The sequence below is a fragment of the Pseudonaja textilis genome, chromosome 1 (assembly GCF_049901715.1).
Source record: "Pseudonaja textilis isolate UNSWEBS1 chromosome 1, rPseTex1.2, whole genome shotgun sequence".
Classification (NCBI taxonomy): domain Eukaryota; kingdom Metazoa; phylum Chordata; class Lepidosauria; order Squamata; family Elapidae; genus Pseudonaja; species Pseudonaja textilis.
Window position 1 is genome coordinate 185,445,685 of NC_141990.1, and position 20,319 is coordinate 185,466,003.

Genomic DNA, 20,319 nt, shown 5'->3' on the forward strand with positions numbered 1-20,319 from the left:
GAATCATTGTATGGGAGCCAATAAGCAGATGCAAGTCTGTGTATCCACAGAAATGCATTGGTGCAGTAATGGGAAATGGAAGGAGTTGAGTCTGTGCAGAACTCTTGCAGGATGAGTGAATGATTATGAAGCCATGTATGAAGAAACTATTTGCTTACTCTGCACTGTTTTGGGCTGTTGCTGATTTGGAATGGGGATTTTTATTTCTTTTAAAAATATTCTTTGTATTTGGTGGTGGTTCAGCTCTCACAACCCCAATAATCTCATAGGTCACTTACAGGTTGGCACATACTTCATAGCAATATAAAATTATTTTAACTTTTCTAACCAAATTGTATTAATAAAAGCTGAATGTACATTTAGAGAAAGTTATTAATAATACAGCAATAATTTAATATAATAATATAAATAGGTAATGCCATAACATTATCAATCCTAAATGTAGATTGTGAATTCTTTGAAGACAGCCACAGCTACATATGTAACTGCTGTCACATGACAATGGTGGCTGTAAATACAAGCAAAATATAGCAAAGTATTATTTTGTTTTGGAATTCCAATCAGCAAGCCAGATTCTATTGTTGAACAGGTCATACCTTTTGCAGAGCCCTGTTTTTCAGTGAATAGTTTGTGACCTGGTTTCTTCACCTCTTTTTGGCCTTCAGTACATTGAAATTTTGAAAGTGTGTTGCAATTGTCCTGAAAGCCCATTTGCAAAATGACCATTTGTAGTGACAGGACTCATCTCAAACTAAAAATTCAAATGAAAATTGGGAGGTTGCCAAGAGAAAGATTCATTGGCACACTTATTGGCATTGCTAAAGCTTCTGGATGTTCATAAAACTATCTAACAATTCAGTATGTTTTAAAAAGATTATTTTGAACTTTCTTTCCCAAGCCACACGGTGTCTTTCAGCACATTGGCAGTCTTGCTTCTTATTTCCCAGTGATTTCCCCCCCCCCCCCCCCAGCATTCAAGTACTAATTTTGCTGGGGGGGGGGGGGCAATGCAAATGCTGCCATACTATAAAATCATTTTTTGATTTGAAATTGAAAAATCAAGCTCTGCCATAAGCAAGTGATAGAAGATTTCCCTATTTCTCTGCTTTAACGTACTGATCCTGGGATCGATCTAATGTTTGTCTGTGATAGACAGAGGCTAACCTATGCTTCACTTTGGAGGCATCCAGCAACGGGTTCTTTACAGGATTCTGTACATGTTGGCAGTTCTAATGGGTGCAGCTTATCTTTCATGGATTTGAGGTGGTGGTGGTAAATGCCAAAGACACATTTGAGGCGGGCAAGAAAAAACCTTAAATGGGAAGGAATTGTTGATAATGTTGCTGTGTGGAATCTTTTTTGACTTTACTCCAGTGGGGTGGGACTATGTCCTACTAAATTTCTGAATACCACTTTGTATGGGTAGTTTCAGGTGCCTCTGGCAGACAGATGTAATAAGACTTAAAACAATGGAGGAAGAAAAATTAATGCACTCTTCCATTTTTTAAAATGACCCATATCCATTAATGGTAATCATTGTTAATGATAATTGTTAAATGTGATCAATTTTAACTATATCTTTTGGCAATTAGGAAATGAACTCCCTCAGTTAACTCAGTTTTGTAGCATACCTGATGACAGTCCTGGTGATTGTATTGATACAGGTATTTCATTGATCATTAACCCTGTATGTAATATTTAATTTATAATGCAACCTTAGCAGTATAAAAATAAGCAAGTTTCTTGAGTTACAATTTCCTATCTTATGAGAAATAACAAAGTCCATATGACTGCATTTAATTAGCTTTAAATAGAAAAGATCATTCATTTTTTCATTACATTATACTTTGTGGAAGAGAATCAATTTAACATGTATTATTACAGAGCTTCCATATGTCTAAAAATTAATAACCAGCAGGTAGTTGAGAGTTTGCCAAGCTTTGTAGAAATAGCCAGCCTGCCTACAATTATTGCTTTTGATGTTCATATTAATTACCGTTGTCCATATCAGCATGAAGAAGTGCGCTTAGATGGTTTGTTACTGTGCCAAGTAACCACAGAGATTCTTGAGGCATGTGAGCTCTTGTTTTAGGCTTCCTAATTATAGTTAGGCTTTACTTTGCAATAGGCAGTTCCAGTTGAGACTGCATCCAAAATGTGCATAATACTAATCTTGAGTGCTAATTTGTTTTTTGTTTGTTTTGTTTTGTTTTCATTCTCTGCTCCTAAAACTATTTATTTGGAAAAATATGCCACTTTGTTGGCAATTGGACATTGTTGGACTCATATTAATCTGTGTAAAATAAAATAGAGTCTTCTTCAGTTTGTCTAATAATTATAATAGAAATTATCATTTGCAGTTTATAGCCCTAAATTCATTTTTTTTTCTATTTGTGATATTAAAGGCTGGCAGAGTCTGGGCCTTAAGAATTCTTGTCTTGAGGAAGCAAATACTTTAAGCTACTTCCTAATTTAAGGTTCTCCAAATATGTTATATTACACTTCAACAATTCTCAAGAAGTAATTCTAAAACATATTGTAGTCTGACAGTTGACACTGTTAAAGTCAACACTGTCCAAGAATTGACACTGTTGCTATACCAACTTGAAAAGGAATGTGCCTTCATAGATTTGAATGGAAAACATCACGAGGAACCTGATGGAAGAAAGTCTACCAGTGTTGCATTGCTTGTCTGATAGGAAGAATTAACCATGTAATTTGAACATAAATTTTTAAACATTTTCATGATATTTGATTCAAAACCTGTTTCTTCTCAAGAAGTTTATGCCCAAAAAATTTCCATGTATTTTTCACTCAGAATCCATTCATATACAGTTACCCTAAATAGTTTGATTTTTGAATAAATGTATTATCTGGTTGGTTGGTCAGGCTCTGGTCCATCCATCAGTCCATCCATCCATCCAGTTTATATTGTAGCCACCCACTAGTCAAATGACTATAGGCCAACTAAGCTTAAAAAGCATCAGCTACAAAGGAAAATTGTAAAAATAAATTGGACATAAGAAACGAAAAGATAACTGCATTGAGGACCAGCCAGCTATCTCGTAATTGCCACAGGCTTGTGCACCATCTTGGCTTGAAACCTATTAGGCTTCTATTTAAAAATGTGTACGTTGTATGTGTTAGGCTAGAGCTGGTAAGTCCTTCGGGACAAGTAGTAAGGCAGATTGTACCCAAAACAGATTGTACCTTTAGAGAACAGCACCTCCTCCTACAAGGCATGGATAATAACCATCCTTCACCTCTAAATAAGATCTCTTGATGACATTACAATTTGATTATCAGAGCGCAGCATGTTTTACCAATCTGCAACAGCTGAGCCATTCTGTGGAGCATAATAGTAACAATTGGAAATTAAGTCTCTTCTTTTCTGAATTAACATATTACACATTTTTTATGCTTAATTGTGGTTTCAATTCTTTTTTTGAAAGTACTAGAGTAGGCAGATCTTGATCTGATCTAATATATTTAAATACATTCTTGCTTTTTTTTTTTAAAGAAAGGTCAGCTATACTTTAAATATGAAGGTATTCATTAATGAAACACTCATCAGGCTTTCTGATTTTAAAAATCCCCAAGATTAAAATCATTACTGCATTGGAGTGTGACACTGAGATGGAATTTGAAAGCTGGGATTTATAAATATGCTTAATTATTAATATTAAAAATAATTATGTTTTATTTGACTCAATAAAGCAAGTTTTCAAGGCTGACAAGAAGATGAGCTGAATATTAAAATCACTAAAACAGTACAACACAATAATAAATACTCTAGGGAGGGAAATAAGAATATATAAAAGCTACTAGTCTAATATGGGCAGTTAAAATAAAAATTAAAATAAGTTAAAATAAAAATCTATCTATATAAAAGCAAAATACCATTGACGCATCATCACAAAATCTCCAGAACTGTAAAGCTTACAAACTTGAAATTTGGCACATATATTCCTCTTGACTTCTAGGTGCTCTCTAAGAAAGGATTTTTCGAAATGACCATTAAAGCATTAGTATTTCGTATATTATTATTAACACGCTCTGATGCTAAGGAGTTCAATTCCCCCTCCCCACCTGAAAAGAAATCTGTTCCAAATGCAAAACACAAGCAGAGGAGAAGAGTTTTAGTTACAGTTTTAGTTTCACAGCACCAAGCAGCTTTAGTACAGAACAGTTGAGCTATGCCACGCACAGGCTCCTTGCTATCTCCTTCTTGCTCACACAGCAAATAATTTCTGTTTCCAAACAGCCCTCAACTCTCTCACACACTGACAGGACCGTAGCCAGATGAATACTGATGGATGCTGCTAGGCAGAGGCAGAATTTTTCTCCCTTATTTTCCTCCCCCAAAATTAAGCCCGACCACATAGTTTCATAGCGAAGCACGGGGATCAAGCTAGTTATTTATAAAATACTTAGGAGAAGAAGATTAGTTTGTCATTAAGATTTGCCTTGGAATAGGAAGGAATGGAGTATTCAAACAGCATCCTTCTGGATAGAAGAGGACAGTGCTCTTCTTTGCAGCCTTAGGGAGATCTTGTTAATGATTGCTGGACTACCTCCTGTGATAATACTGGGGAGCAATTGTTACCTAGCAGTGATTCTAATGTACTGTTTAGACAGGAATGGGTGCTAAAGTAAAAGCATTTATCTGAGGTATGGTCAAAGGAGGCTGCAGTTCTCATGTGTAATCTAGTGCCTGGACTGAGGTGTTGTTTTTTTCTACTCTGAATTCTGTTTTGCTCACACAGCTAAAGCTGACTCCTTTCTTTGCAGCTTCTTCCTATTCCAGGGGCTGTTTCCCATAATTAACAACAAGGAAGTGACCATAAGTCCATCTAGCCCAATATTGTTGGCACGGATTGTCAGCTGCTCTTTACAATCTTAAATTGGAACATTATCAATTCTTCTTGGAAAGACCAGTATAGCGGGATACAATGTAATTCCTAGAATATGTTTGAGCCATTTTCCTATCGTGTGTGTCTCATATAGACTGAAACATTTTTTTTTCTAGTAAAGTTAGATTGAAAGCTATTTTTGTCTTCCAGGCCTTCATCCTCCAGGACCCCCGTTGGCAAGACCTATTCTTCCTCGAGAGAGGGGGGCATTAGATAGAATTGTTGAATATTTAGTTGGAGATGGTCCACAGAACAGGTAAAATGTTGCTCATTACAATAAATGAATTTTATACCCTTCGCATGATATAGTAGCAGTTTCTTACCTTACTTTTTAGATAACATCAGAAATCTATATCTGCCTACTCTACCTGAGATGTCCCGAGACATCTTCAATTCTTCAGTCTTCAATTCTTCAGTTCCTTGACTTCCCTCACCACCCTGCCCATTATTGAGAATTCTGGGGATTGAGACCCAGATTTACAGAGAACATCTAACTGCATTCTGCCAAATAACATATTCGTGCTGTGTTTTTTCTCTTTGGTTTTCTTTTCTCTTGCATAAATTAGGGAAAGTAGAGAAAGTCATGTGGAATCAGGCTCCTTACAATGTCAATCTAGATACTGTACAGGTGGTTCTCGCTTCATAAACAGTGGTTTAGCAATCATTTGAACTTACAATGGTACTGACTGAGTGGCAGTACAGCTGGTCCTGGTACCTAGGCCAGTTCCATTGTTTCCATCGCCATGTATTTGTAATCCAGGCACCTGGCTTGTAAGTATAATGTCATAGCATTTCATGGGCCTATGATAATCATTTGCAACCTTTCTGGTGGGTTTCTGACAAGCAAAGTCAATGGTGAAACTGTAAGGAGGTCTCACATGGCAACCACGTGATGTTCTTGCTTAATGGCTAAGTGATTTGCATAATGATGGCAACTGGAATTAACATCGCAAAGCAGTGCAGTTACATAACATTGTGCTTTATGACTGCACCGTTTAGTGATGGAAGTTCCAATTCTAGTTGTAGTTAAGTGACACCTATCTGTATACCTAGTCAGAATTCAATGGTACTGAGTTCAATTAACTTTAATTTGATTGCCACCATTGTGTATCTTTCTAATAATATATGTAAACAGTTTCACTCCAATTTTTTTAATCTGAGAAGAATAGCCACAAATTGTAATAATATATAACTGATGAGATATGTCATGTGTCAACTATTGCTTAATATAAGCCTTTTCAAAAATTAGCATCGCAGCATGAGTGTGAGAGTTCAAAATAATGATACTTAAAAATCAAATTGCAGATCCTAGACTAAAAATATTTAGATGCTGTCTGGAATATGCAATTATTGTATATCTATAAAAACATCAGAATATCTATATAGCACCCTATTTTGTAATCTGCACACATGAATTAAAGGCAGGGAATGATGAGGAGGGAATGGGCACTTGAGGTTCCTTCAGATTTTATACTAAATATGTGGACATTGTGGGGTGGAGTCCAGAGATCAGGTGCAAGTTAGAGGACACATGGGGATAAGCATATTTCTGAATTTTAATGCTGTCTGATGTGAGACTACTTGAATCTTTAAACTGATAATTTTGTCTCTGATCCTTTCTTTAGATACGCCCTGATATGCCAGCAGTGTTTCTCACATAATGGGATGGCTTTGAAGGAAGAGTTTGAATATATTGGTAAGAACAAATCTATTTAGTCCGCTGTTTCACTTCTAACCAAGTAGCACTTAGATTAAAAACTTCATTCTGTGATCTAAAAGTTCTTGAAATTGTTATTTTTTGCAAAGCTTAAACAAAATTAATTATTTACCATGCAATAAATATTTACCACTCTGGGGAGTAGGAGTCAAATCTACCTGGAAGGAGGAGGCAATTTCCTGGGATGTGCAGGTATAAAAGCTGGCTGCAGAAATGAAGTTTTTGTTTGTACTCTTTAAAGACTATTAAATAATTGTATAAATAATTGTATAAATAATTCCCTGAAATGTTTTAAAGTTTTAGGCCCTTATTTTGCCAGAATTTAAACAAACAACAAAATTGGTGGAAAACACTAAAAATGAAGCAGGGGCAGAGTCCAGGGTTATACTTTAATTTTATGCTAATACTTTAAGATAAGCACAGCCTTCGGTGAACAGAGGTGTTAGTTTTGCTTCTTATCAGCAAACACAAATAAGCATGCAAGTAATGCAGATACAGGTCTTTTGTCTTTCATGTGGATATACCCTCTCATTTGCTCTTAGTTTATGAACAAGTTCAAGACAATAACCAATGCATTTATAATGTTCCTGCGCTATCAAGGTTCTAGAATATTTTGTTTAAATACATCCTCTTTCTCTGTGCATGTGTATCCCAAATATTGACTTTTGCAACAGATTTCTTTTTCAGCTACATTGATGTAGGCTCATTAGTTTGTACCAGTTATAGTCTGCATATAAATGACATATTAAATTTTATAGGCTGACATTTGCCTTCTTGCTATAACTCTTTGGTTTGGGGTAAAAATATGTAATATAGTATTTTCTCAACTTTATCTAAAACCCCTCTTTAATTCATGAAATATTAACAGCAATACTTGGAAACGAAAATATTTTATAAATGTTCAGAATCCGTATGCATAGGGTTTTTTTTGTGAATTAACTTCGTGTTGAATCCATTTCAATTTCAGTTTTTCCTCACGTTTTTAAAAATGAAGTTTATTATGATTGATAGAATTTATCAAATACTACTACTTGTAAGATTTAATTGATAATTTCTCCTAAAAGCAGGTTGATATCTGTAATCTGTGTTCTAAAAAATAATGTATCTTTTTCACTTTTAAAAGTTGTTAAGTTTCAAAAAGATTACAAATAATACTATATTTCTGATTATAATTTGTAGCATTATATATAAACTATATACAGCTATGTACAACTATCAAAAGGTGCTCTACTCTAGAAAAATATACAAAACAGAAGTTAGTAAATAATCCTAGTGTTATTGTGTAACATCATGATATACTATCATCATTATTTTATATATATAATCTCAACAAAGAGATGCTAGGTATTGAATCTTCCATAAAATAAATCAGCATCTTATTAAAGTAAAAATAACCAGTATGTTATTAATCTCTTTAAAATATCTAATTGAAACAAGATAGATATTGTTCACATAAAGATGTCTTTATATTATTTTCATATTAATTTTGTATATATTATACACACACAACATGCACAAACATTCTCATCTATCTTTCATCTGGGCAATACATTTTGAAATGTTCTTATCCACTAAAATAGATATTTTCATTTCATGTAAATATTGCATACGTTCTATTTTGGTTTTCCCAAAAATGTAATTTTTGAGCATAATTTTTAGCTTGAAAATATTTTTAGATGGATACTTGCAGATTCCATTTATGTTTTGAATTTTTGCAGAACGGACTACTTGAAGAAAAATCTGTTATAGATGATTCCCACATGCCTAGTATAAATCTCCGACAAACACTCAGATTTGAATTGAAACTCCCTATAAAACTAAAGAATGTGAATACATTATCTTTTGTCTTGAAGATCTGAATTTGCTCTCAAGAAGACAAAACAGATTAGTTTCTTCTTCAGAAGACCACATTTCAAACCATTAAAAATCTCAAATCCTTTGTTAACTGAGCTTTTATGTAAGCAATATAAATATAGCAGTAGATGTCAGTTGATGTAGAACGTTGACTTAATAATTTAAATCATCTTAAAATAACTTCATATAATGATCTTTTAGTCATGTCTTTATTGTCTGATACTATCTCAATAGATCACATAATTCCCTTTCTACCACATCCAATCCAAAGTTAAAATACAAAGATTGATCGGTGTACTTGTCCTACAAAGTAGCGTTTACTGTTTAAGTCTTAAAGTTTTCAAGCTGTGGGGAAAACCCCTATTAGGTAGATTGCATCTTTCCCCCCTGAAACTCAAAATACAGGCAACCGTAATAGGTATACATTTGGGAGGTAAGCGAGAAACAGAATAGGGTTTTCTGAATGAAGTAGCAGCTATTTCTTGGGACAAAAAGCACTAGGCCTCTAATCAAGCAATTATCCTCTTCATCACTATGCCTCTGTCATCAAGATGGCTCCATCGGCTTATTATCACTCCTATTTTAACTCTTTCCCTCTATTTGCGGAGCTTTAAAGAGAAGAGATACATAACTTTTAAATTTAAAGATAAAGATCAGTTAAATTCTAACTGCTTACCTATTTCTTCCCTCTGTTGGGACTGCAGCCAATGACTAGCAGAGAATACTGATAAAAGAATCTTTACTAAGTCAATATTTCAGTAGATAGATAGCTTATTAAAGCAGTGGCCTCCAGACATACGGCTGTGCTCAATTTTCTATACAAATAGCTTAGCAGAGGCAAACTGGTTAAAATAGTAGGTAAATGTGGCCCCAACTTCAGAATGGAGATAAAAAGCTGCTTTAAGATTCCTTTGCCCTTTTGTTCATTCATGGAATCCATCCCTTCAGTTGGGCAAAATTAGAAAGTATCAGGCAACAATTATTGAACCAAGATAACTCAGATGAGCTAACTTACAGAATTCTGGAACCCCACAACTCCTATGGAAAAGAAACTTGGGAAAGTTGTGGCCGCTTCAGTGCCACCTTAGCTTCTGCCTACACATCCTAGAAAATGAGGGCTGCATGGTGCAAGGTAAAATGGGAGGACTGTATGTCTATCCACCTTTCCTATCTCCCTCTGGTCCCTGCACACAGTTGGATGGTGGCAAGATCTGACAGGCAAATTGGCTCTTTTGGAACTGAGGAGGAAGTCTGAAATCTCTTAATAGCAGTGGGTGGTGAGAGAAGGATGATGGTGTGACTCGAATGCCTGGTGGTGAGGTAGGGCTAGCTGGAGAGTCCCAGCAATTTACAGCTGAGCCCTCTTCTTCCATGGAGAGCAGGGACGTTAGGGACTGGGGTGGGGAGTGGGAGTGCAGTTTTCCTCATGGTCCCCTGGCTCCCTTTGTTCCCCTCCACCCAGTAAAGTGGCAGGCAGTTTTTAAGTTGAGCCAAAGAAGAGTGATTTCTAATGTTCACTGCTAGCTTCCCACAAGCAAAGTCAATGGGAAAGCTAGCAGGAAGTCAAAAGTTTCTCCTGCTCCTACTGATACACCCAGTTGGCTGGTAGCAAAGCCTGATAGAGTGAGTGATGATTGGCTGCTTTGAAATTGAAACTGAAATTTGTAATATTTAAATGGTGGTAGGTGGCGAGGGAAGGATGAGGGAGTTGCTCATATGCCTGCTTGCAAGTAGGGGTGTTTGGAGACTATCGACGGTTACCGGGTGAGCTTGGTTCCTGGTCAATGAGGAAGCTGGCAGAAAGCTGGAAGTTGCTCCCTCTCCATTCTCATTGCTTTTTTGCTCACCTGTGATCACTTCGTTTCTCTGCTTAGGTAAGGAAATATCTTTGAAAGGAGATCCAATAGGTGAACTATTGTCTAGAGCAGGGGTATCAAACTGGATTTCTTCAAGGGCCGGATCATCATTGTACTTTGTAAGTCAGCGGGGGTGGGGGTGGGTGGGAGATGGGATAGACGCCCCCTGCAGCACCCTGCCAGCCAAAATGAGGCATGGGGGGTGCTCATGCCATGGGCCAGATTTAAGTACCTCGCAAGCCACATCCAGCCCATGGGCCTTGAGTGTGACACCCCTGGTCTAGTGTCTTATAATCCTTTCCAGACTGTTTTGGAAACTCCACTTTTCTGAATTCCAGAATTATTGTGGACGAACTATTCAGAAACTAAAGACTAGTGCAACTGGAGAGTGCTTGGTTGAGAAGGGGAATATAACGTGGGGAAAAAATCCACACGTAAAGAGAGTTTCAGAAGTAAAAGATTTTTTAAGAATATGCAACAGCCAATTTCATGGCTGGAAGTGTCATGCTCCTGTCAGAGTCTGAATCCAAGGAGGCAGCCGGACAGTTGACAGGGAGTGGGAGTGTGGCTCTGTTGGCTGTGGACGAGGCTGGGGAAGGGCAAAGTCCAGCTGGGCAGAGCCAGGGGAGAGATAGAACAAGGGAGAGGGAGTTCAGAGGAAGAACCAGGCCCACCCCCTCTTCATCCTAGGGCATGCAGGGAGGAATGGAGAAGAGAGCAACGTGGGTTGCGTGGCTTATGGGGGAGGAAAGGGCCCTGATCCCCTTCATTAGCTACAGCTGGGAAGACAGTTGATAAGAAAGGCAGGCTGTGTGCGGCAGGCTGCTGGGAGCAAACGTGACTTTATGCTGTGTTGTGGCTTATCTGTCTGTGTTCCTGGCATCTTTTCAACCATGTGAGTTTTGCCATGTCTTCAAGTCTGAAATTCCTGCTCCTGCCCTGCCAAACTAATTACTTCAATTTGGCTTGTTTGGACTTTAAGTTACAGTTTGTATTACTCATGTTTTGGATTTAATTTTCTGCAGTCAAAAGCTGCTTCTGGGAGAGTTTTTCTCCAGCCAGAAGGTAACCTGGGTATTGGTGGCAAAGTTGGAGATAATAAAGGGACTCTTATTGCTTATCTGACTGTGTTGCCTTTGTGCCGTGCCCCAGGTCATCACAGGAAGCTACAAAGAGATTTTGTTGATTTTTCATATTATGGCTTCAGGATTTCAACACTGAAAATAGACATGAAACAAGTGATAATAGGAAATCATTGATTTTCTAAGATTAGGCAAAAAGTCCTTCATTTTATTTATTTATCTGCTTGCTTCTTCAATTTCTGTACTGCTCACAACTGTTTCTAAAAGTTTATTTAAGAAATAGCATATAGAACTATAAAAACATTCACCCTTAGCAAAACCCACTGCTCAGTAGCTTCTTTTTCTGGGGGTCCTAGATTCAAAGCTCTGCAGGAATGTTCTGTTTTACCTGTCCCCCAAAATCATGTTAGTGAGTGTGCTACTAAGATTGCTGAATGTTAGCTGTTCCAGGCAGTTGCATACAAAAATAGAGGCACCCTCCCACAAACTGTATGTTACATCAAATCCTAATAAGAATAGAAGTTGACTGTGGTATGATGTTAAACACAACAACTTCTGTAAAGTTGAATGCATACAGTACTACCTATTTGCAATTGTTTACATGTTCAAAATAAGAAAACAGTAAATATATTAATTGTAAAAGTTTCAATGTCCTTGCAATGGATTCAGTCTTAATGAATTATGCTGCATAATTAAAAGATAATTGACTTGTTAGGCATACAGTTGGCTAGGTGAACTTTCATAAAGGAACAAATACTTGACCCTTGTAATCTATCCAAATTTGGATTGTTAATTTTGCCTAATGATTAGTTCTTTTGAGCAGTTGTCTGAAGATTTGAAAATGAAAAAAATTAATTCTTAAGAAGTTTGAGGACATGGCTATTTAAACAAAACTAACTAGAAATGTCACTTGTGAGCAGCACTGCTAAGAAAATAAAGTTACATGGAACTGCTGAAGTCAAGGCAAATTTGGGAAGATCAAAAAAGTAGATTCAATTGCTTGAAAATGGATGAGAACATAATCTCCAAATCATTGCAGATGTCCTCTTGAAAAATGTAGCTGATGCCTAAATTACTGTCCACAGGTCCACAGTCCACAGGTCTTCAGACTGATGAAACAGAAATTTTCTGAACCACACAAGATACATTTGAAAACAAAAGATGAAACATTAGAAGGAATGGAATAGAACTCAGTGTGGCTCTTATTATGTTCTGGAGTGTGTATATTGCACAGAGCACTTATGCAGATGGAAGGAAGTATAAATTGAACTAAATATCAACATATCATAGAAACTAATATAATATATCAGAATTAGTGAATAAATTCAAAATGAAAAAAAATTTCAGTGAGATAGTAATCTAAAACATATCTCTAAATCAACAATGAAATGCTTACCAAAATTAAAGATACTGAACTCACCTTCACAGTACCAAAGGGTTTGAATCTGGACGAATATCTCAAAGCAAGGAGACCTAAGACTATTTCTGAGCTAGAAAACTTCTGCAAGGCAGAATCGGAGAAAATTCCAAAAGCAAGAATAAGCATTTAGAATAAATGTTTCTTACAAGAAACATTTGAAAGCTGTGATAACTGTCAACAAGGTATGACAAAGTACTGACTGGAGAGGTGTCCATAGTGCTACTCCTACCATATCTGCCACAATCACCCTTTTCTTACGTTGAACTTGTAAATAATAGCACATAAGTTGTAAATATGTATTCAATCTTACAGAAAGATGTGTTTAATTTTGTACAGTGTAGATGTTTACTTACTCTTAGGGGTTCATGGAAATATACCATTTGACCAGGACTGTCTAAATGTTTGGGTGCAATTGTAATGTTGGAGCATGCCCAGAAAAGCACTGAGCTCTGTCCTTCCTCTGCTTCTACTAATCTCACTTGGGCAAAGCATTTTCAGCATTAGTTATCAGGTTGAACAAGACATGACAAGTTGATTTACCTGAAATGGGAGGAGCTGCAGATACCCAGTTCTCATGCTAAAAAGACTTTATATGCTAAAGCCGGCACTCTGAATTGTACTTGGAAGCTGAATGATAACTAATGCAGTGCTTGCAAAATCATTCCTATGTGGTATCGGCGATGCTCATTGTCAGTAGACATTGCCAGTAGGTGCTGCATTCTGCACTTTCTGGGTAGTCTTCAAAAGTAGCAAAGTGCATTGCAGTCATCAGTTGGAAAGGTAAATGAGGCCATGGGTGACTGATGGGGGCATGATGCTCCAGGAAGGGCTTTAACTAGTGCACTAACCAAAACTGATGTTTTCAAGAGTAACATCAAAGAATAAAAATAAATTATAACAAGTGTAAACAAGAGCTCTGATGTTCAGTGAGCTCATTGGATATGCCTATGTAATCTTTTGTGCAGCCTTTCGGTGCGCCTACTGTTTTTTCCTGAATCCTGCAAGAAAAACCAGACCACAAGCTCCACGGCTTCCAGATTTCGATATTGAAAAGAAGCCAGCTGCTGTAATGGAGAGTAGGACGGAAGCTATGCAGCTGGAGGAGGAAAACTTGCAACAGCCTGAAACGGAAGAAGGTATGTAGATAGGAAGATAAGATGTAAATTTTTCAATGAAAATAGAATCAACATAGTTTGGTCAAATGATTTAAGGGATTTGCAGAGAAATCTTATATATTGATTTCTTTAAGAATGCAATCTTGGATCATATACGTATGATAATATACTGTATGTAGTCTTCTTTATTCCTTACAATTTAGAATTCTTGGTGGAGGGGGGTGATATTGGGAGGCAAAGTGCAGCTATGGGAACATCCCAAGCCTTTTCAAATTTTTCAGAAGTAGTTTCTCTTTGCTATCTGTTATTTTATCCTTAAATTTGTGTGTGTGTATGTATGTATGTATAAATAAAAAAAATCTTGGGTTCTTCTATTAATTAGTTATCAATATTAAGAATTATATTCACCAATTAAGGATTTGGGTCATAATGTAGTTACATCTCATAGTTTTGGGCATGTCATCTGGTTGAGATGAATTGAAAGTCCAGCTTTTATTTTAAATAAAAAGTTGAATTTAGTTTTTTTAAAAGAATTTATTGGTTTTTAAGACAAACATAGACAAATAAAACATAAAAACATCAAGCCATCTTCCATATATATATATATATACATACATTGTGTCGGTTAGTTTACAAATTGTTTTGTGCTTCCATTTCGTAATCTTCAATTACAATTACATTGTATATATTCTCATATTTTCAATCAAATATTAAATACATTAATATCATTGTTAATCAATCATTTGACTATACTTTTATTCATTCATGTTTTACGAAATAATCCATATTTTACTTAATTTGTTTTATGACTGTTCATATTATCATCTCAAATCTGTCCTACAATAATTTTGGTTGAAATGTTAGTTTTCATGTTTCCCCAAAGGATAGAAAATTAGTAAAACAGACTTCCTTAAAAATTGGGAATTCAGAGAGAAGTTGTCAAATTTAATTTACCGAAGTACCTTTACAGAAGTTTTATAAATTTGAAATGTGGTAGGCATCTTGCATTTGGCTAAGAAGAAAAAGAAGCATCGCAAAAATATAATTTAGGGTGTTGATTTCTTCTTTGAAGAGCACACCCTGAGATGAAGAGAAGTAATATGTAGAACACTTTTGTGAGGCTTTAGGCAGAAGAGTCTCTTCAGAATATTCTGGAAAACATAATTGGTGATGATGGCAAGAAGTGATGACCAAAAATATTTTTGTAAACTTTTACAATGCCATTTTTGCATATGGTACAAACAAGCAATTTTTCTAATCTGTAGGATAATTTACAAGGATGTAGGAAGAGCCCTTTTAGATGAAATTGAAGGAGCATCTGACACATGAGCAAGGCATAAAGGAAACACTCCTTTTTTGCAGTTAATTTTTTCAGTGAGTCATGTTCAGCAGCAGGTTTAGTTTGGCCATAATACTAAGCTATAGTATGCATGTTTGATTTTTTTTAAGCCTAGTCTGATAAGGAAGCTTAATCCAAAGAACACAGTGATTTCAGGGCAAAAAAACATGCTTTGAAACTATGATTTGCAAATCCTTGTTTATGAATACCGACTCGCAATATCTCTACTCAGAAGTAACCCTTATTTGTTTTTGTGCTCTTCCCAGAGTAGGGAGTCAGTTGAAAAGATGAAGGAGAAAGCAACCAGGAATTGGCAAAACAGTCCAGTGATTATTCTTCAAGATTGTCTTTGGCTTCCTGGGGGAGCCATCATTAAAACAAATCCCGGGTTAACGTGATAACTATGAAAGCAGCCATAGACTGCTTCTGAAATATAAAGTTGGTATTTACCGTAACTGTAATGGCTGATAACAGTCCACATAGTTTTGTTTGGTGACTTTTCCAAGCTCTTTGGGTTCTTCTGTTCATGTTCACGTCACTGCATACACAAACATCTTTTTATGTTAAGTCACTTATCTAGAACATTCTTACTATTCTTTTGTACCTAAAATATTCTGTGAAAAAAAGTATACTGAAAGATGCCAATGTGATCCCATTTAAAAAAAAATTGTTAAGAGAAATCGGAGGGCAATTACCTTAACATTTATCTCAGGCAAAACAGTTGAAAGTATTACAGCATTATTGCAGAGAAGCAATGAATGAGATGAGCCTTGCTGAAAAGCAATTAACATGGCTTCTGCAAACATAGATCTTACGAACCTTCTACACTTTTTTTTTGGGGAGTCAACAAGTAGGTAGACACAACTTCTTTTGAAGTTACTCTGTATTTCGGTGCTTTTAGCAAATCCCTCACTAAAGACTCTTGAGCAAACCAGTGTTCTCATGGATTGGCAGTTGGATTACAAATAGGAAACAGTGCAGAAATAAATAGACAATTGTGGCAAGTTGAGCAGTGTGGGGTTGTGTAGGTAATGTATTTGTATAAATTATCTGGAGTTTGGAGCCTGAAAAGTGGCTGTGTGGTGATGATTTGAAGCGTTCAGGGTGGAAGGTAAAATCAGTAGGGATTGTGAAGAGCTCCAAAAGAAATTTCCTTTTTTTTTTCCAAAATGGCAAAGGTGATTTAATATAAGTGCATATAAAATACTACATATTGATACAAGAAATATATGTTATTGAGGTGGGAGTTGGCAGTCACTAACCAAGAAAGGGTGGTATTTTGGAGGGCAGCTCAACGAAAATGCTTTAAACTGCTGTAAATTGCAGCTGCTATAAAGAAGGCAAATTGCACACTGGGTGTCATTACAGAGAGAATTGTACTGGCTTAATGTCCTTGCCCAAATCTGTAGACCACAATTAGAGTATTGTGTACAGTTCTGGTCACAGCACCTTTACAAACAAAAAAAGGTATTTTAGAATTAGAAGAAGTGCAAGAAAGACCAAACAGAAAAATCCTTCATAAGATACTATAGTTTAGAGCAACGGCCCCCAATCTTTTGGGCACCAGGGACTGGTTCCGTGGAGAAAGATTTTTCCATGGATCGGAGGTGGTGTGGTTTCATGTGCTGCCTGCATCCCGTGGATGGGGCTTTGCTTGTTTGCACGGCCCAGTTTCTGGTATGCTGTAGATTGGTGTCAGTCCACAGACCAGGGATTGGGGACTCCTGGTTTAGAGTTTTAGCTTGGAATGGAATAGAGTAAGAGAAGGCCTACTAGAGGTTCTGTATTCTGTATGTAAAATCCTGCGTGGCATGTATAGAATGTGCTTTACAGTATTATAATTCAAGTTTACCTATAGTAATGACAAGCATTAAATGATCAAAGGGAATACTTTTCCGCACAGGCATATTATTAAGCAGGAATTCACTGCCAGTTGTAGAAATGGGTATGTGGACAGACGGTGACCAGCTACTGCTGTTGAGGGCTGTTGAATCAGAGGCAACATACATGCCTTGATAATGCTGGTTCTTGGGAAGCAACAGTGAAAGGGGTTATTGCCCTTCCTCCATTAGTGATAAACTTCTCCAACACGTCAGTTGGCCTAGGATGGGTCTGTGCTCTCCTCATCTACTGCAGCCATTATTTTGCCCATCAAACTAATAAACCTTCCCATTTTCTGAGTTCCTTTGCTAATTCTTCAGTGACTATAATTACTAGCCTGTGAAAGAATGTGGCCTGTGTATGTTCAGTACAGGGAACAGCACCTACCAAAGAATATTAACGATTGCGGGAGAATTTCCATACACCGGAACCTCAGTTTGCTGATACTGCCCTTTGTTGTTTAATCAGCATAATTTATCCAGCTCTACTCAGGAAGACGGTGGAGCTTCACAAAAGGATTAGTTCTGCAGAATACCTTTCTCCTATATTAGGCAAGGCTGGAGGACTCTAAAGAGAATACAAATACTCCATAGGCAGCTAAAAGCAGCAGTAGTGTACGCCAGCCAGCTTAGCAGCTGCTTTTCTTTTATTGTTGTCATTACATTTAGTGTCCTTAAATGTAAACAGCCTTGAGAAGAAGGCCTGGCCAGCCAGCAATTACCATGCATGGGACCAGGCTGGCCATGCTTGTTAGCAGCAGTAGGAAGACTGGGAAGGTCAGCTGGGTGTGGCAAGGCCTGCAGAGCATGCCTCTATGCATGTGGTGCTAGGGCAGAAGTAGAGGCCTTAAGGCAGTGATGGCAGAAAATCTTGGGCCTTTACCTCAGACCCAGCACCACCACCACCATCATCAAGGAGTACCAGAGCTACTGAAAGGGCAGAGATGGGCGGGGGAGATAGTGTTCTGGTTATAAATGTGGGAGGACTGCCAAGTGCCCAAATTTTGATCATGTGACCGGGGGGGAGGGCTCTGCAGTGGGTGCAGCTTTGGGGACCAGGGTAAGTGCCATTTTTTTCAGTACTGCTATAGCTTTGAATGATTGCTGAATGAATGGCTGTACAGCAGGACTTGTAGTGTATTATAGGTATTGCACATTATGCTGTAAACTGCTTGGAGTTGGATGATTAAAGTGGCATAGAGAGGCATTTGCAATGAATATATAAATAAATACAATTTGTATAATTAAAATGTGTGTCTCATAGGACCTTCAGAGGAAGCTCCCCCATTGACAGAGACAGACCAGGAAAATAACCAGGCTTTAACAGTCAAACAAGGTGATGACATGGTTGAATCTGCGCAGGGAGAGCAACCGGCAAAGGAAACAGAAACAATGGAAACAGAAACAATGGAAACAACGCTTTCCACCTCCCTCCCTCCTCCAGGTGACCAAAGAGAAGAAACTTCTGAGGGAGAATAAGTGCCTCATTGTTTAACTATGTGTATTTTTGTTTTAGATGTTACTTTTTCAAGGACTGATTCTGAGCTTAGACTGCCACTCCAATGAATGTTAAAAACTCTGCAGATTGTAATGCAATGATACATTTGAGAGGCGAGTGGGTGAATTAAAGCATTTTGGTCTGGGCTAGTTAGTTGAAGTCTAACTCAAATACTGATTTGTATTTTTTTTTCTTTTTGCGTACTTACAAAGAAATGTAAACAAGCTTAAATGGGTATTTTCCATAAAGTGAACTATAGTATTATTTGGTCTTTGAGCAAAGAGTGCTGTAAATGACTAAAAAGATGTGTAAGTTTTGCTTTAATAAATTAAGGACTTTTTTTCCTGAAAATATTTATCTATTAAGCTGAACTAAATCAATTTAAATATCCAGATGTTTACAGGAGAAAGGGTGCTGGATAATTACTGTACCAAAAGCAGTACATTTGTGTCATTGAAACTTAAAACTTGGCCACTCTTCATATTTTTCCTTGAAAGAATGCAGTTAAAGAGAGCAGACTAAAATATGATGCCTCCTGTTGGGAGGCTCTGGGCACAGCAGATGAGCTGAAGATAGCATGTGAAATAGAAAGCCTAGTTTGTGTTTACATGAAGTGTAGGAATTTCAGCACTTGATTGTACTTGAATACTGAGCATTATTTATACTTGTACAATAATGATGATAAGTGAATTTTGTGTATTTTGTTAAGAGCAAATAAAGACTATATAGCATTAAGGGCTTGTTCCAAGCATATTTTCATAATTGATTTAAATTGGGTCTCTTAATTTAATCATTTTATTACACATTTATTCTTGAATGTACAACTAGTATATAAAAATGCTAATAGAGCAGCTATTCCACATTCTTGTAATGCTATTATCGAGTAATTATTTACTTAGATTCCTCAAGGTCTAAAGAATTCCAGATTATATCATAATATTATGTTGTTTGCACCATAGATTATGCCCAAATATTATCCAAATCAGAATGAATACAGAACAGAGTCTACAGGAAGTAATCTGTCGATAATGTGTAAATGCTAAGAAGAATTGCTGCATCACTACTGCTCTGAATTCTTTTTTCACCGCCGTACATCTCTTACCAGCAATTTAGCCATATCTATTTTTGGCTTTCCTCTATTAACAACTGGGGGCCTTTTCAGTCACTTCATCTCCCTTAGCTCTTCAGTAAACCTTTGGGGTTGGTGCCTGGGAGGAGACCTTACTGGTACAGTCTTAGGTCACCTCCAGATTTCAAAGATTAACCAGGCAGAGGCTAGAACTCCTTGCCAAATTGTCAAGGAAATGCTCAAACACCCTTTGGAAACCTGAATCCATTAGATTTCTGGGGCAGATTATTCTAATTGGTACTCTGCTACTGCAAAGGTTTATAGCACCCATATATCCTAGTTTGATATACTCGTGATTAACTAAACCCTCAGGAACTCCAAACCTGAATTTGGGTTGGGGGTGGGGCACTGCTAGGCAACTAGTTAGAGCAGAATTCCTTGTCACACAATCACAGGGACTTCTCTTCCCTGACCTTGATGTTGTAATGTTGTAGGACCTGAAACCAAGCCAAGCAGCTTTCCAACAGAGTTATATGCCCCATTGCCAAGTCTCAGTAATACACACCAAGTGCACAC

At 37.0% G+C, this 20,319-nt stretch overlaps 1 protein-coding gene across 5 annotated transcripts in view; it reads left to right on the plus strand.

Moving 5' to 3' along the window:
- Positions 1 to 19,409, plus strand: part of LNPK (lunapark, ER junction formation factor) — a 69,361-nt gene extending 49,952 nt beyond the window's left edge. For 4 of the 5 annotated variants that reach the window (XM_087919903.1, XM_087919905.1, XM_087919902.1 and 1 more), the window contains 4 exons: positions 5,064 to 5,169; positions 6,539 to 6,609; positions 13,808 to 13,978; positions 18,441 to 19,409. In XM_087919903.1, coding sequence (XP_087776029.1) covers positions 5,064 to 5,169; positions 6,539 to 6,609; positions 13,808 to 13,978; positions 18,441 to 18,655 — 563 coding nt within the window. In that variant the 3' untranslated portion in view covers positions 18,656 to 19,409. Of the gene's footprint in view, positions 1 to 5,063; positions 5,170 to 6,538; positions 6,610 to 6,775; positions 6,823 to 8,348; positions 8,569 to 13,807; positions 13,979 to 18,440 lie in introns of those variants that run through there. The other variant, XM_087919904.1, reaches the window with a different exon arrangement.
- Positions 19,410 to 20,319: the final 910 nt, after the last annotated feature.